Source organism: Fringilla coelebs (genome assembly GCF_963513975.1).
Source record: "Fringilla coelebs genome assembly, chromosome: 13".
Classification (NCBI taxonomy): Eukaryota; Metazoa; Chordata; class Aves; order Passeriformes; family Fringillidae; genus Fringilla; species Fringilla coelebs.
The window spans coordinates 3,813,909-3,831,596 of NC_140039.1; the positions used below are offsets into that span (position 1 = coordinate 3,813,909).

Below are 17,688 nucleotides of genomic sequence, written 5' to 3' on the forward strand. Positions count from 1 at the left end.
ATCTCAACAGAGATATTTTTTGAGAGGCTATTAAAGATGACTGAATATTTATATTTTAACTATCTGATCAGAGCTGTTTCTAATCAATTTATTTTCCATTCACACACGTGCAGACCTCCTGTGGTCCTACAGTCACGGGTTTTTACCCTGAGTTTTCAGGCAATGCTTCAGACAAAACTGAGGAATTTGTCCTCATTATGCAGAATAATTTTATGCCTTGCACAGCTCTGTCAGGAAAATGCTCCTGGATTACTGCAGACAGGCAGGGATGTGCACCCACTTTTAACACATGTGCAAATTAAGCTGTTTCTGCCCCCAAATGAAATTAGTCGTGTTTGTTAACGAGATTAGCAGCACAGCACTCCAGCCCTGGTGCAGCAGAGATGGGGACTTTGATACTTTACAACAGCTGCTTCTGCTGATTAACATCATTAGCTCTGATTTGTGCATCACACATAATCCTATTTTCCAACATGAAAGTTATTTGCTGAAGTCCTCGAAGTGAAAATGTTCTGTTCTCATCTTGAGGAGTCCAGTGTCTAGATCTAAAGAATTTCATTCATCTACCCATTGGCTAGATCTAAAGAATTTCAGTCATCTATCAAAAAAAAAACCTCTAAAGCATGGACTAATTAAAGAAATACAAAAATTAATTTTAGAAGTGTTGCTCATCCCTCAAAAACAAACGTTTTCTTGACACCAACTAGGTTTGCTTCCTTTCAAACACTCAGATGAAAATTCCCAAACTGAAACACCCCTGGAAATGAAGCAATGTGCCTTAAGCCTTCCACTGGTGTTTGTTAAAAGGGTTACATGCACAAAGTCTCCATCCCACCTTGACAGACAGACAGACAGACAGACAGAGCAGTTTGCCAGCAGTGTTTTTCAGAAGGCTGAAACCACTCCTGGAATTCAGTTCCACAGACTGAATTCAGCATCACAAATTCCTGCTCTGGATCACCCAGCCAAGAAGTGACCAGCACCCAGGGAAAGCCTCCAGCAGCCCAGAGAGGAGCCCAGCAAAGGAGAAAATCGAGATTTGATTCTGCTGCTGCCACAAGAAGTCACACAGAGTCTGGATTTCGGGAGAACAGCAGCTGTGTGCTCATTCCAAGGGGGAAGCCTTGCTGGGAGCTGTTCCTGAGACACAGGGACACCATCCCAGAGGGGTTTGGACAGTGACAATCACACTCTGCCACCTCCTTTCACCAGGCAGGTGAGGTTTGCTCTAAAGGCCCCTTAGGAGCTGGTTTGTCAGCAGTGCACAGCCCAACAGGATCTAGGAGCTGGAAAGGACATTTATAACATTTATAATAATAATTATAATTTATAATATAATTATTCAGGGGAAAATAAAAGAAAACAAAAAAGAAACACACCAAGCAATAACCACAAAGCTCCATTAGCTGCCTGATATTTTATTCTTTTATTTGCCTTCTAGCAAATAAAACAACTGCAAAACTAAACAGAAAAGCACTGCTGTAAGACCCTCACCCAGCCAGGGGAAGTGATTGGAGTGGGAATAATGTAAAAAACAATGCACATTAATTAGACTTTATATTGGCTCCTCCCCTGTACTGCTATTGCCAAGGCAGCTCATCTTACCCCTGTGTACATTGAATTACTGCTGGTTCACAGCTGACTTTTCTTCCTTAGCAGGGAAATTAATCAGCACAAAAATCCTAGACCATGGGTCCAACTGAGAGAATTTAGGCAGAGAACAGCCTGACACGAATCCTGAACATCTACATCCCATAATTCCTGCATTGTAACCCACACATGGGTTTTGTCTTCAAAAGAGACTTTCCACTGGCACCATGGAGGAGCTTCCTTTTATTCCAGGGCAAGAAAACTGCAGCCATGGACCACTTTGGACAGCATCCACCAGTGAAAATTCCTACAAATTCTTCTCCCAAACCCCTTCTGCATACAGATGTTCATGACTACACACACACAAACTCATCTCAAAAGGCCCCTCACAAACACTCCTGTTTTATTGGTGTAGATCGTATGGAACTGCCACACAAAAAACCCAAAAGTGTTCTAAAGGGTTTATTCTAATTCTTATTACCCTTTCTTTAAATTATTATTAATAAATTTTTCTTGATACCCTTTAAAGTTTTACACCTACTTGACCTTTCTCCTAACCCTATCTCACAACAAGAATTAAGCACATTAGTAATTAACCTACCCCAAACCCACCACACTCTTTAATATATTAACCAAAAAATCTCAAAATAAGGAAAATCTCAAATTAACAAACCAAAACCACTACACAAAATTGGTGTTTCTACCCAGTTTCAGACTAAAACCATCACACTGGACAGTGAAAATTCCTACACCAGTGAAAATTCCTACAAATTCTTCTCCCCAAAAGCCCTTCTGCATACAGATGTTCATGACCACACACACAAACTCATCTCAAAAGGCCCCTCACAAACACTCCTGTTTTATTGGTATAGATTGTATGGAACAGCCACACAAGACTCAGGAAAATCACTCTTGGTTATCTGTTAAAAACAAAGGCTTCATGAGTAATTTTTCCTCATTAAAAGTATCCCTAGGGTTTTTATTTACCTTGATATCAAAATTTATGTGCTATACACATCTTGCCTTAGTTTGATTCTTTTTAAACACCAAGATCAGCACAGGGAATCTGGAAAGTCAGTTGGGTTTTAAGGAAGGAGTAGATATTGGGATAAAGAGCAATGTGAATGTGTGGTAATGAGAGATTCTTACAAATAAATATTCTAATTAATTAGGAGCACTGGTATTTTATCTTGGATAAATTCTGTTGAAGAGGAAAAGCAGGAGGAAAAGTTAATTTCAAACAGACAGCAAGAGCATAAGGAAAGAACTTTGAATTATATATTATATATATAGATCATATTAATATATAATATAGATATAATTATATATGAATAAATAATTTTATAATTTATATATATATATTATTAGTAGATGGCTGAGACAACAACTCTTGAGTAAAACAAGTTCTGCACACTATGAAACCATATTGCCACTCTGTGGAATTGGATGTATTTAGCATATTTTATGATTAAACCTTTTTTATCATGCTTTCAGAATCATAAATTTGATATGATGGCATTTCTAATATTAATTTAAAAACCTTTAACATCTTTTAAGACCTTCTCAATGAATGAAGTGTGTGTATACATAGAAAGCTTTCCTTGGAAATGATCTTTAGTGCAGAAGAAACTCTTGCCAGCCAGGGGCTGTGTGCAAATCATGAACAGGACAGGACTGCTAGGAACATGTCTTGAGCTGTTTATTTTCCAGCATCAGCCTCATTATCATTACATGGTTATGACATTGGGAAGATGCCATCATCAAACATGCCAGGCTGCAGAGAAAGAATTTAATGTTACAACTTGCTTTAAAAGTTTTTTGACCAATCACACAAAGCAAAAGCACATTGACAGTATTTATATCTGTATAGTATATATTCTATATTGACAGTAGTTCTATCCAGCCACTATAAGCACACGTACCTTTAGTTAAAACAATGCTTGCTTATTTCAAATACAATACCTACCTGTAAGCCTTAAAACACATAGTACAGAGCTCCATTATTAAGCTTAGAGCTTCCTAATATTTCCCTGGATAAACTTTTCAGCACCTTAGGGAGTTATTCTAGACTCTAAGCGTTAATGCACAAACCATTGTTCTATTTGTCCTTACTTTTCTACTTTTTAAATAATTTTTCTGCTGACCAATCTCATGGCTACTGCTTAGCTCCAATCACAGTTCTGCTGTCTCTGAGGCTTTTGCAGCTTTCCCAAAACCCTCTGATTTTATGGATTCCCACAGAAACCACTGAAACAAACTGAGAGGTAATGGAATAACGCTGAATCTTCCTCTCTGGAACCATCCTGGTCTCCCTGAGCAAACGTGAGGCTCAAGAGACTGTGACTGATCTCATAGTGGAGTTTAATCCTCCCAATCTGGGCTGTTTCAGCCGAATCATGATCAGTTTTATTAGTAAGAAATCAGAAGGAATAAAGAAGAAATGAGGTCAGGCAGAACAAACGTGAGGTCAGGCACGGAGCTGCGCACACCCAGAGCTGGAGCTGAACCAAAGGAATCCCAGCTCCAGCTGCATTCCAGCAGTGAGGAGAGGGGCACCCAGGATGCCAGCAGGATCCCTCACAGCCCTGAGCACTCCCTGGCACAGCTGGAGCTGGGGGCTCTCAGAGCCCTGCACTGCCTGAAACATCTGCAGGAAACCCAGGATTTGCCATTCTGTGCCCTGGGAATTACACACTTCTACCACTTCAGCTTGAAAAGTGGAAAGAAGGATTTAACCTCAGCCACCTGATGCCTTAACATTTTAGCTTTTCTATTTTCCATTTATTTGTATTCCTGTAATTCTTTAGTGTGTAACTCCAAACCCCACACCCAGTGCCAGCTGCAGCTTCCCCATTTTGGGCAGACACAACAATTCCTCTCCAGGCCTGGCAGTCAAGGACACCTCACTGCCTCAGGGCCAGGGATGGGAACAAAAGGGACTTGGGGGAGCAAACTTGGGGTCAATGACTTCATTGCCTGGAGCTGGAATTGGCAGAGTAACCCCCAATATGCAAATGGACCAAACTGATAAAAGTATAAAAACCTGTGAAACATTTTCCATTTTGGGTGTATCCCTGGGGGATTTCACCTGCCCTAAATGTGCCTGCAGGCCCTTCAATAAATAGAACTGCTTTTATTCCCTTAATTCTGCCTGGCCTCTGGTTTTAGGCAGCCCAAAAAGGCATCACACCAGCTGTTTGTTGGGAATCTTTATTCATATTTATGTGTCAGACAGGAATGGACAACCCATGGGGACAGTGAGGGAGCAAAAAAAGGACAAAATCTTTGCCCATTTTGCCCAAAGCTGGAGCACCTGCAGCTGTCCCTGGGAGGCTGAGAGCCCTGAGCTCCCTGAGCGTGCCTGGGCACAGATAAAGCTGTTTAATTAGCAGCAGCAGCAGGGCAGCCAAGCAAGGAGTTTTCACTGCCCTCCCTCCCACGGTGTCTGGGAAGTTTTATCACCTCTCTGCACATTTTTGGCACTCCACAAGGTGAGCTGGCTGCTCTTTGGAGGCAATGTCATTACTGCAGGTAACGTTTTACTTCCTAATTCATGGCTTTGCTTTCTGCCTGCTACAACATCGCTTTCTCCGCCAATTCACTCTTTCCCAATTCTTGACAATTTTTTTTCACCTGCCTGTAATTACCCTTTGCTGCTGTGTTCAGCCAGGCAGGTCCAAATTCCTTCTGTGGAGGTTCTGTACCCAAACCTGGCTGCCTGCATCTGTTATTCCCTTCCTCAAACACAAGTTTATGCTCCAACACGGATTTTCACTGAAGCCTTATCACATCTCTAAATGCAGATTGCAGTGCACTGTATTTATAAATGTATTAACCCCCCAAACATCGATTATTTCAGTTGTATTAAACCAGATTTCTGTAGTTTCAAGCATTCCTAATGGGATATAATGATGTGATGCTGGATATGAGATTTCTGAGGGTCACTCACACAGTGTTATTAAGAACTGGGTACTAAAACTGCACAAAATGAAGCCACTGCTTTTAGAAACTCCTGTGGGAATATTTAGCATCAGCCTTTTGGAGAAACATGGCTTTTCCAGTGTCCTGCAGTGTTTACATAAAGGCAAACCCCATCCATATCAAACAGGAAGCCCTCTACACACATCGTTGCAATATGAAGAATAAAATATCTAATGTTATAGTTTTTTAATTCCCTCTTGTTGCATGCCTTTCCTACTTCAACAGGTTGCAATTTGCTGCTGGCAAGCCATTATCAAATTCTGAATAGGCTGCAAGTAGAATTTCTTATGTTTATGTGGTTCCATAGTCTGCCAAGGAATTTGTTATTCCTTTTGTCTCCCACTCCAGTCTCATTACTTTGAAATGTACCTCCCTGAAATGAATCCTTTCTTTGCCCATTTTTTCCATTTCCTTTCTCTGAAGGCAAAATTTAGAAGAAAACGTTGGCAAACTTTTCCTCTTATGCTCCCCATTCCACCAAACGTGTCACCACAGCTGCCACTGGGCTTCAGAGGCATTTCTGTGGTCTCCAAAGCCAGGGAAAGGAGAAAAAAAATCACTTGGATCCTGAGCACAGGGGACTGGGATGGGATAATGGGATAATGGGATAATGGGATGGGATGGAATAATGGGATGGGATGGGATGGGATGGGATGGGATGGGATGGGATGGGATGGGATAGATGGATGGATGGATGGATGGATGGATGGATGGATGGATGGATGGATGGATGGATGGATGGATGGATGATGGATGGGATGGATGGATGGATGGATGGATGGATGGATGGATGGATGGATGGATGGGATGGATGGATGGATGGATGGGTGGATGGGATGGATGGGATGGGATGGATGGATGGATCGGATGGGATGAATGGATGGATGGATGGATGGATGGATGGATGGATGGATGGATGGATGGATGATGGATGGATGATGGATGGATGATGGATGGGATGGATGGATGGGATGGATGGATGGATGGATGGATGGATGGATGAGATGGATGGATGGATGGATGGATGGATGGATGGATGGATGGATGGGATGGGAATGGATGGATGGGATGGGAATGGATGGATGGGATGGGATAATGGGATGGGATGGGATGGATGGATAGATGAATGGATGGATGGATGGGATGGGATGGGATGTGGGATGGGATGGATGGATGGGATGGGAATGGATGGATGGATGGATGGATGGATGGATGGATGGATGGATGGATGGGATGGGATGGGATGGGATGGGATAATGGGATGGGATGGGATAATGGGATGGGATGGGATGGGATGGGATGGGATGGGATGGGATGGGATGGGATGGGATGGGATGGGATGGGATGGATGGATGAATGGATGGATGGATGGGATGGGATGGGATAATGGGATGGGATGGGATAATGGGATGGGAAAATGGGATGGGATGGGATAACGGGATGGGATAACGGGATGGGATAACGGGATGGGATAACGGGATGGGAAAACGGGATGGGATGGGATAATGGGATGGGATAACGGGATGGGATAATGGGATGAGATGGGATGGGATGGGATAACGGGATGGGATGGGATGGGATAACGGGATGGGATAACGGGATGGGATAATGGGATGGATGGGATGGGGGTGACACCAGAATCTGTGGCCAGCATCTCATTTACACTCAGCTGCCTAAAACAACATTAGAGCCTGCAAGAGCTTGTTTAGGCAGAGCAACACACAGAGCATGGAGGGGAAAGTGTTTTGCACTGAGGGATGTTGTTCTCATTCTCTATCTTGTCAAAAAGGTAATCCTTCACATACTGCGTTTGGCTATTTATACCAACACAGCCAAGTATTACACACGACAGAACTGGAGATAAACAGAAAAAAACCCCAACCATTTTCTTTCTTAGATCATCTTAAAATACCAGCACAGACATTGTCTGGTGCTGCACCAGCTGGTTGTTGGGAGAGCAGGCATGGAACACAACCTGGGTGAGGTTGTTGTACACAAAAACTCAGATTTAACATTCTCCATACTTGAAATGAAACACACAAAGCACAACTTGGGTGAGGCTGCTGTACATGAAAATTCAGATTTAACATGCTCCATATTTGAAATGAAACACACGAAGCACAACTTGGGTGAGGCTTCTGTACACAAAAATTCAGATTTAACATGCTCCACACTTGGAAATGAAACACATGAAGCACAACTTGGGTGAGGTTGCTGTACACAAAAATTCAGATTTAACACCTTCCATACTTCAGTTAGCTCAGCTGCTCCTCCAGCCCTTGCCCAGTGTGGAATTAATATTGAAAAAACCACGGCCAAAGAAGCAGTGCCAAGGCCCATGAGCTGTTTTACCCCCTGGAGCAGCTCTGGCAGTGGCTGAGGAGGCAGAGCTCAGGATGGAAGTGCAGAAACCCTCGTGGTTTCCTGCCTGAGCCCTGCCAGGCTGCAGAGATGTGCTGTTTGTGCCTGCATCCCTCCTTTAATGGTGTTTTTATTTGGATTGCAGAGGCAGAGAGCCCTTAATGCAGAGCTGGGAGCTGCAGGCTGTGCTGATCTAATTACCAATTACCAATTACCAATTATCAATTACCTGGCCTCATGCAAGAGCTGCTTGGCTGGAGGGCTGGGAACCCAAGTGAGGCTGAAACGGCTCACCAAGGTGATTTTGAAATTTTCAAATGAAGCAAAAATTAGAGAGGAGCTGCAGTAAAACCTTGGTCACTGTTGCTCAGTTTCAGAGGTTTTTAGGAACCTGTTGCCTCCTTGAACTTGGGGTTTTGTTTGGTTCACTGGAAGGTGGGAACCAGTTTGAATTAAAGCTCTGTGTGTGCTGTTGGTTTTTGTAACTCCCAAACATTCATGAACACACTACAGTGATAATTTCACTGCAGCTTTTCTGTTCATTAGGGATGGCTCAATTATGCATAACTAATGAGCAGTCCCCACTCTAATTGGCCAGGAAATCTCATGTATTTAGTTGTAACATGTTGATTTAGTTGTAACATGTTGATTTAGTAGCTGCAGCTCTCATTCCATTCGGTGCCAGCCTTCAGTGAGTGAGTTTCCCAAATTTAGAAGTGTCATACCAAAGGCAAGGTCGTGCTCCTTTGATATCAAGAGTTTCTTGTTGCACAGGGCATTTTAAATGAATAAAGCTGATTTAGTGCACACTTTTCTTTCCCATATAAAATATACATATTGGTAAGATTATTTATTACATTTTCTTTTTCTTGCACTCCATGTTTGACCACTTGGTCAAAGTCTGGAGACAGAGACCCTTTAAAAACCTCCTCCCTCCTCTACAGCACTGCTGGATTTGTCTCCAAACACCTCCCACCTTCAGTCCCTGCCAAGGAATCCCTTCCCTCCCCTCCACCAGCTCCACTTTTGTCCCAAGCTGGGTTTCCCTGCTCATTCTCCACCTGGCTCTGGATTTCCTGCTGGTGGCAGTGAGCTGTGAGGCTGCAGGGCCATTGCTGTTGTTCTCTCCAGAGCCATCCCAAAGGACTGCAGAGTGCTCTGGCAGAGCAGTCCCCTCAGCCATGCATTATTAAAACCAAGTGATGTCTTCTAAATTTGGGAGACTCGCTCACTGAAGGCTGGCACTGAATGAAATGAGAGCTGCAGCTACTAAATCAACATGTTACAACTAAATACATGAGATTTCCTGGCCAATTAGAGTGGGGACTGCTCATTAGTTATGCATAATTGAGCCATCCCTAATGAACAGAAAAGCTGCAGTGAAATTGTCACTGTAGTGTGTTCATGAACGTTTGGGAGTTACAAAAACCAACAGCACACACACAGAGCTTTAATTCAAACTGGTTCCCACCTTCCAGTGAACAAAATAAAGCCCCAAACAAAAATCAATCCCTAAGAAACTCGCACTGCTCACTGCATGAAATTTTTGTGTCATCAAGCAGGGCTTTTCTGCACTGTGTTTACATTAAAAATATTTCTGATGAGCAATGTTGGCCCATAAATGACTGGGTAATTTTAAACCAGAAAGTTTGCTCTTCATTTAGCATTTGTCCCAGCCATTTGGGGTTTATCTCTGGAGCCTGTCACGGGCTGAGTAACTACTCAGGCAGCAAACATGAAGCGAAATGTGTAATTGTCTGTGAAAAAAAAAAAAAGGTACTGATACTTACAACCAGATTTGTGCTTAAAAAACCCACAAAAACAAAATTTCCCAGCTTTGTTCTTTTTATAATTTCGCTGCTGCTGCCAACAAGTCTGATATTCAATGTTGAAAGGACAAGACACACTCAGTGATGATTAGTTTTCAGTATTGAAGCAGCTTTCTGGATCTTATACGTAAGTTTTTAATAAAGATAATAATCTATACACAGCGCCTTGGCCCCTTGCCACCAATGCATGGCCTCTCATCAACTGCTTGTTCAGCACTGGATATTCAGGACTTTTTGTGTACAGAACAAAATGGTTGGAAATTAAAAATAAACCATTTTAACCATTTCAAAATAAACCCAATCGAGCTGAAATTCTGGACACTTGGTACAGAATGAAAAGAGGAGTTGAAGCAAGCTGTCTAGCTTTAATTTAGCTCTGTCAGTGCTCACTTGGATGACCTTGAACTGATGATTCCGCTCCTTAGCTTCCTCCATTTGTAAAATATCAGCAAAGATCCTCAGAGCTGTGGAGATCTGTCACATCCAATCCCCACTGAACCCCTCAAGTGGTTCTTGAGGCTCTGCCCTCCCCTGCAGCCCCGTGGAGCATCAGACACATTCCCAATTCCCACTGCAGCTGTGGGAGCTCATCCCAGGGTGCTGCAGGTCAGCAGCTGGAAATGTCTGCTCAGGAGGCAGCTGCAGATGGAAAGGACATCACAGAACAGGCCTGGAAATAAAATCAGCTTTCCCAATGCCTTCGTGTAAATTTATACAAATTAACAGCACTGGTCCTCTGGAAGGGTTTGCGCTCTTCCTCGTGGGGCTGCTCTGGAATGACAGGAGATTTCCAGCTGGGGGGAATGGTTGCTGGCTATTTGCTTCCAGCTGTGGGCCAGAGGGACATTTATGGTACAAAGGGAGGAGGAGAAAGCCTTCCATGAGAGCCAGAATGGTATTGGCAGGGAATGCCCCCACCAAGGCTGACTCCATGCTCTCAGAAGGCTGATTCATTATTATTTTAAAGAATCCTATCCTATACTAAAGAATACAGCAAGGATACTCACAGAAGGCTAAAAAGATAATAATGAAAACTTGTGACTCTCTCCAGAGTCCTGACACAGCTCAGCCCTGACTGACCAATGAGCCCAAAGTGCTGGGAAGGATGAAAGTCTGACAAGAATGTCTCACAGATGTGGGTGCTTGGCAGAAGGATTTTTGGATGTGGAGTCTGAAGAAGGAATAGAGATGGAAGCAAGTTTTGATACAGAAGAAAAGAATTGCTGAGCCAGTCTGGCTGGATAACCAAGGGTGTGTGAGTTAGGAGGGGTTTTATGGCTCAAAGCAAAGGATAAACCCACCCCAAACAAGAAGATGTTTTTACCAAGCAGAAAAAGAGCACAGGCAAACAAGGCAGCAAATGTGGCAAGTAGAAAAAAGGTCTCAGAATTTTCCACTGCAAGAAAACTGAAAAACAACTTCTGGCTTAAACTGTAATGTACTGACTTTGAGTGATTGGGGAACAGTAACAAGAATATGGTAATGATAGTGGTTATGATAGGCTATATATAAAAGTTAATGTATAGATTGGTTCTACTGTATGAAGATGCTCAGCAAAGAAAAGTATAAAATGCACTGTAACCAAAACCAAAGGGTCTCCAGGCCTGCCTGCAGCTGGAGCTGACAGCTGTGGGCACAGCTCTGTCACCCACCACCCTGGCCTGCTGTAACCTCTTGGATGGAATAAACTGCATTTTGGATACAATAAACTGCATTTTGGATACAATAAACTGCGTTTTGGAGAGCTGCCTGGAGCCCCACATCCCTCATTTCAGCTCTTACACCAGTGAAACCTGTGGGTGAACAATCTCCAAACACATTCCATGTGTGAGCACAGCACAGGAGAAGCAAATGAGAGAAGAATTGTTTTCCTTTTTCTCTGAGGCTTCTCGGCTTCCCAGGAGAAAAATCCTGAGCAAAGGGATTTTCCAGGGAATGTGAATGCCACAAACCAGAACCAACCAAGTTCCCTTGCCAATGGATTTATTGACCACAACCTTTAGCCTATTTTCAATTTGTCCCTTCTCTTGCCCACCAAGGCAGGGGGAAAATCTTCGATTCAGCTTTTTTTAGAGCCCTGCCTTCAGCAAAAGCACAATCACTAAATGTGGCTGGAAGACTCCAAAGCACCTGGAGGAACAGAATTATCCTTTGCAGCTCTAACACACCCCAGACTGAGAAAGGAGGCGGCTTTGACACAGCTGCATTTACTCTTTCCTTAAGAAGTAAGAAAAAGGGTAAAAATTACACAAATTAGTATAGATAAGCCAATTCTCCCATTTTTTTCCCCTGTTCCATGCCATAAAAGTAAATTGAAATGGAGAATTTCAAGACTTTCAATAGGACAAACCTCTTAGGGCAGGAAATTGAGGAGAAATATCACTGAGATAAGATTATAAAATGCAAGAAACAACTGGGATTTGGTTCTAGGTAGAATATCCCAAGTGATTCCACGAGCAGCAACAATGTTGGGCTACTAAATCTTGAATATATATATTATTAATATAGTATATATCATATCTATATTTTATGAATATAATACTTGAAGTATAAGTGTTGAGTTGAAGTTTGGTGCGGGTTTGGTGATGATTTTGGTGCTGATTTTGGTGTGCGTTTGGTGCTGGTTTGGTTTGGTGCTGGTTTAGTGCTGGTTTGGTGCTGGTTTGGTGCTGGTTTTAGTGCTGGTTTGGTGCTGCTTTTGGTGCTAATTTTGGTGCTGGTTTAGTGCTGGTTTGGCACTGGTTTTAGTGCTGGGTTGGTGCTGGTTTGGTGCTGGTTTGGTGCTGGTTTGGTGCTGGGTTTTAGTGCTGGTTTTGGTTTGGTTTGGTGCTGATTTTGGTGCTGATTTCGGTGCTGGTTTGGTGCTGTTTTAGTGCTGGTTTGGTGCTGCTTTTGGTGCTAATTTTGGTGCTGGTTTAGTGCTGCTTTGGCACTGCTTTTAGTGCTGGGTTGGTGCTGGTTTGGTGCTGGTTTGGTGCTGGTTTGATGCTGGTTTGGTGCTGGTTTGGTGCTGGTTTTGGTTTGGTTTGGTTCTGATTTTGGTGCTGATTTCAGTGCTGGTTTGGTGCTAATTTTGGTGCTGATTTTGGTGCTGTTTTGGTGCTGGTTTTGGTGCTGGTTTGGTGCTGGGTTCAATGCTGGTTTGGTGCTGGTTTGGTGATGGTTTGGTGCTGGTTTGGTGCTGGGTTAAATGCTGGTTTGATGCTGGTTTGGGTGCTGGTTTGGTGCTGGGTTCAATGCTGGTTTTGTGCTGGTTTGGTGCTGGTTTAGTGCTGGTTTGGTGCTGGTTTTAGTGCTGGTTTGGTGCTGGTTTTGGTGTTGGTTTGGTGCTGATTTTAGTGCTGATTTTGGTGCTGGTTTTGGTGCTGGTTTGGTGCTGGTTTTGGTCCTGATTTTTGTGTTGATTTTTGTGCTGATTTTGGTGCTGGTTTTAGTGCTGGTTTGGTGCTGGTTTGGTGCTGGTTTTGCTGTAATTGACGGGGTTTGCTCAGAGCATCACATGACAGAGCTCTGCCAGCCTCCCCTTGCAGCACAGCCCAGGGAGCTGGGGGTGCCCAGCAGCCTCTGGCCCTCCCCTGCTGCCCCTCCCAGCCTTCCTTTGCCTTGCCCAAATTCCAATCCTTATTCCATTCTAGCCCACAAACACCCCAGCAGATCAGGGCACGGAGATCCGTACTTCCCAAGGCACGAACCGACTCTCCTGCATGAATGATCAGAATTCACACATCCCTGGAGTTGGAAGGGGCTCACAAGGGTCAGAGATATCATTTTTCCAAATATATTTCAAAATCTGCTGCAATACAACTCTGATTGCTGGGAAAGGAAAGCAACAGTGCAACAACAAAGTGTTTTTTTCTAGAACTACTACATATCCATGTCACATACTATGAGGAGGAGAAAAAAAAAGGCAAAAGGAAGCAGGCATGAGTAACCTTGTGTAGGTCTGTGAGGCTCCTACCTGGAGTGCTCCAGGGGGAAATCCCTGTGCAGGGCTTTCAAAGCTTTGCCCCCATCCACAGATTGTGCAAATTTGGGGTGCAAATTTATCAGGGATGCAAACCACGCATGTAAAACCACATTCAAAATAAGCAGACTGGCTCCAGTCAGCACAGAAAAATCTCCCAGGAAGAAACCTTATGGGCAAATACAGTTCTTGAATGTATCAGGCAGAGAGCTGTGCACTCTAGAATATTAAATAAATAGATGTTTCTGCAAGGCAGGGAGCAGTGTCCATGGATGCATCTCCATGACGTAGCTACAGAGGCTGCCTCAGTCTGGTCGATACAACCACCTTGTTTTTTCAAAAAGAAAAAAAAAAAAAGAAAACCACCACCCCCCCCACACACACACAACACAACCACAAAACCAGACAGAAGAAAAAGCCTGGAAAATGTAACAGGTAATGTTATCTTAACAGAAATAACGTATCTGCCGTAGTTAAAGGCTTCAATTTTCCTTCCAAGGATTTTATTGAAGTGCCGTTTTTAGAGCAAACTGGATCAGATCACAGCACTGCACGAGCCCAGCCAGCCAGCAAGGCTGAGACGCTGAGAATAAAACCCTAAACCCACAATCCATTACCGGGTGATCTCAGCCTCACAAAAACAGACTTGTTTTACTCCGCTTTATTTTAAGGCGCTGCTGAGACCTTCAGCACCGTAATTAGCAGCGGAGAAGGAGAGGATCGCCAGCTCGGTGTGCAAGCACACAAGTTGGCGAGGGATGGGTAGGAAGGTGTCCTTCCTCTAGAGCACAGCATCCAGCAGCACAAACAGCTCTGCAACAGCCATAACCCCTGCTGCTGGTACCAGCCAGGCACGCAGCCCAAATAAAACCGGCCGAGTTAACGAAGCCCGGGCAGGAATTCCCGGAGCTAGGGCAGGATGCTGGTGCCCGGCATCCCGAAGGACCTTCAGCGGAATGGCACAGAGCAGCGGGAGCTGCGTGAAAACAAACCGGCTCGTAAACACGGATTAACACACGCAACGCCACCGCCACGGCGGCTCCGCACAGCAATCCCTGCCCAGGAAACCTAAATCCAACCTGCCCCGACACACGGGTTCTGCGCTCCCCCAGAGAACACAGGATGTGCTTGGTCAGGGCTCTAGATATGTTTTATTTAGTGTTGTGACGGGAAGCAGATTTCACGGCTAGGCAGGCGCTCCAGGGCTCCCTGGGGTTGTTTTTTTGGGTTTTTTTTTTCGCTCCATCTCGCAGTCCCTCGGCTGCGGGGCCGGCTGCGGGGGCTCTGCCCCAGGTGAGCCGCACCTGCCGGGGGCAGCGCGGGGAGGACGGGGGAAGGACGGGGGGCACGGAGGAGGATGATGATGATGATGACGATGATGCAGGGGCATGCGGGGGGCACCTACCAGTCCGTGTGCGCCTCGTCGATGACCAGGAGCAGCTTGAACTTTCTGCCGACAGCCGCGGAGACGGCGGCGGACGCGTCCACCAGCCCGGCCGAGGCCGCCGTCTGCTTCACGGCGTTGGAGAGCGAGCTGAAGAAGCTGCTGCCCGCCGACTGCTGCGGCGGCGGCGGCTGCTGCTGCTGGGGGGGCGCGGGCTGCGGCGGCTGCCGGCGCTCCGCGGCCGGCGAGCCCGAAGCGGGGGCCGAGGAGCCCGCGGAAGGCGGCGGCGGCGGAGGCTGCTGCGGCTCCGGCCGCTGCAGGTCGGTCATGTAGCCATTGGGCAGGTTGGCGATGAAGCTGCTGTCCGAGAGCCTGCGCCGCAGAAAGTTCATCATCTGGCCGGGCGGGGGGCTGCGGCGGGCCGGGAGCGGGCTGTGCGATGCGCCGGCGGCAGCGCTCCGCGCTCTGTGCGCCTGCCGCGCTCCCTGCGCCTGCCGCGCTGCCACCGCCCGCCGGCAGGGGGCGGCCGAGGGGCGGGCGGGGCGCGGGGACGGCGCGGGGACAGGGAGGGGACAGGGAGGGGACAGGGAGGGGACAGGGAGGGGACGGGGAGGGGATGGGATAACGGGATGGGATAATGGGATGGGGATGGGATGGGGACAGGGATGGGGATGGGATGGGGACAGGGAAGGGACAGGGAGGGGATGGGATAATGGGAGGGGATGGGGATGGGATGGGGACAGGGATGGGGATGGGATGGGATGGGGACAGGGATGGGGACAGGGAGGGGACAGGGATAGGATGGGATGGGGACAGGGAGGGGACAGGGATGGGACACAGGGATGGACAGGGAGAGGACGGGGAGGGGATGGGGACAGGGATGGAGAGGGGATGGGATAATGGGATGGGATAATGGGATGGGATGGGACGGGAGACAGGGATGGGATAATGGGATGGGATAATGGGATGGGTATGGGACAAGGATAGGGACAGGGACAGGGATGGAGATGGGACGGGGATGGGACAGGGAAGGGGATGGGGAGGGGATGGGATAATGGGATGGGGACAGGGATGGGATAGGGTGGGATGGGGTGGAGACAGAGATGGGGATGGGGACAGGGAGAGTACAGGGATGGGGACAGGGATGGGATGGGATAACGGGATGGGATAATGGGATGGGATAATGGTATGGGATGGGAAGGGAGGGGACAGAGACAGGGATGGGGATGGGACGGGGATGGGACAGGGATGGGGATGGGGACAGGGATGGGATGGGATGGGATGGGATGGGATGGGATGGGATGGGATGGGACAAGGATAGGGACAGGGAGCGGACAAGGATGGGACAAGGATGAGGAAGGGGATGGGGACAGGGATAGGACAAGGATAGGTACAGGGATAGGGATAGGGATATGGGGATGGAGATGGGGATGGGGACAGGAATAGGGACAAGGAATGGGGACAAGGATGGGACAGGGATGAGGAAGGGGATGGGGACAGGGATGGGACAAGGATAGGGACAGGGACAGGGATAGGGATATGGGGATGGGGACAGGAATAGGGACAGGGAATGGGGACAAAGATGGGACAGGGATGAGGAAGGGGATGGGGACAGGATGGGGATGGGATGGGGATGGGGATGGGGACAGGGAGGGGACATTGATGAGGAAGGGGACAGAGATGGGGACAGCAATGTGGACAGGGATGGGGACAGGCCACTGCCTGTGTGGGGATGGAATGTGTGTGTGTCTGTGTGTGTGTGGGGGTGTGTGTCTGTGGCTCTGTGTGGCCGTGTGTCCAGCCGACACAACAGGGGCCGCGATTCCCCCGCCGTGCTCAGCGCTGGGCGGGGGCTGAGGATGGAGCGGGGACAGCTGGGGACAGCTCCGCGCTGGCTCGGGCACTGCGCCTGCAGCGCATCCCGGACAGCTCCAGCCTCAGCCCGAGCATCCCGGGACAGCTCCAGCCTCAGCCCGAGCATCCCGAGACAGCTCCAGCCTCAGCCCGAGCATCCCGAGACAGCTCCAGCCTCGGCCCGAGCATCCCGGGACAGCTCCAGCCTCGGCCCGAGCATCCCCGGACAGCTCCAGCCTCGGCCCGAGCATCCCGGGACAGCTCCAGCTCCATCCGAGCATCCCGGGACAGCTCCAGCCTCAGCCCGAGCATCCCTGGACAGCTCCATGCGAGCATCCCTGGACAGCTCCATCCGAGCATCCCTCGGGCCCTGCAGCGGGCAGGGAGGGACAGCAGCCCTGTCCCTGCAAGCAGCAGCAGGCAGAGACGCCCTTGCATCCCCCCAAATTCCCCCAAAAGCTCTGTAATCACAGACCCCACTCTGGTTTGGGGCAGAAACCGTTTGAGGAAGGGAGATTCTGTTTCCTCGGGCAATTTTACCTTGTCACCGAATTTGGGTGAATTTTCCCAGCAGGCTTTCTTTAAGGGTAATTAGAATGCTCTTTGCCCTGAGCTTTGGGGTGAGCACTGTGTGTGACCCAAACCACAGCTCAGCCCTTGTCCTTTTATCAAGATACACAATCACAACCCATCTTTATCAAGATACACAATCACAACCCATCTTT

The 17,688-nt window shown here is 47.1% G+C and overlaps 1 protein-coding gene across 1 annotated transcript in view; it reads right to left on the reverse strand.

Moving 5' to 3' along the window:
• SYN2 (synapsin II) overlaps window positions 1-15,504 on the reverse strand; it is a gene marked incomplete at both ends in the record, with an annotated part of 180,097 nt that extends 164,593 nt beyond the window's left edge. The window contains one exon of the mRNA XM_084214216.1: window positions 15,131-15,504. Within this exon, the coding sequence (XP_084070342.1) occupies window positions 15,131-15,504 (374 nt within the window). The remainder of the gene's footprint in view (window positions 1-15,130) is intronic.
• Window positions 15,505-17,688: the final 2,184 nt, after the last annotated feature.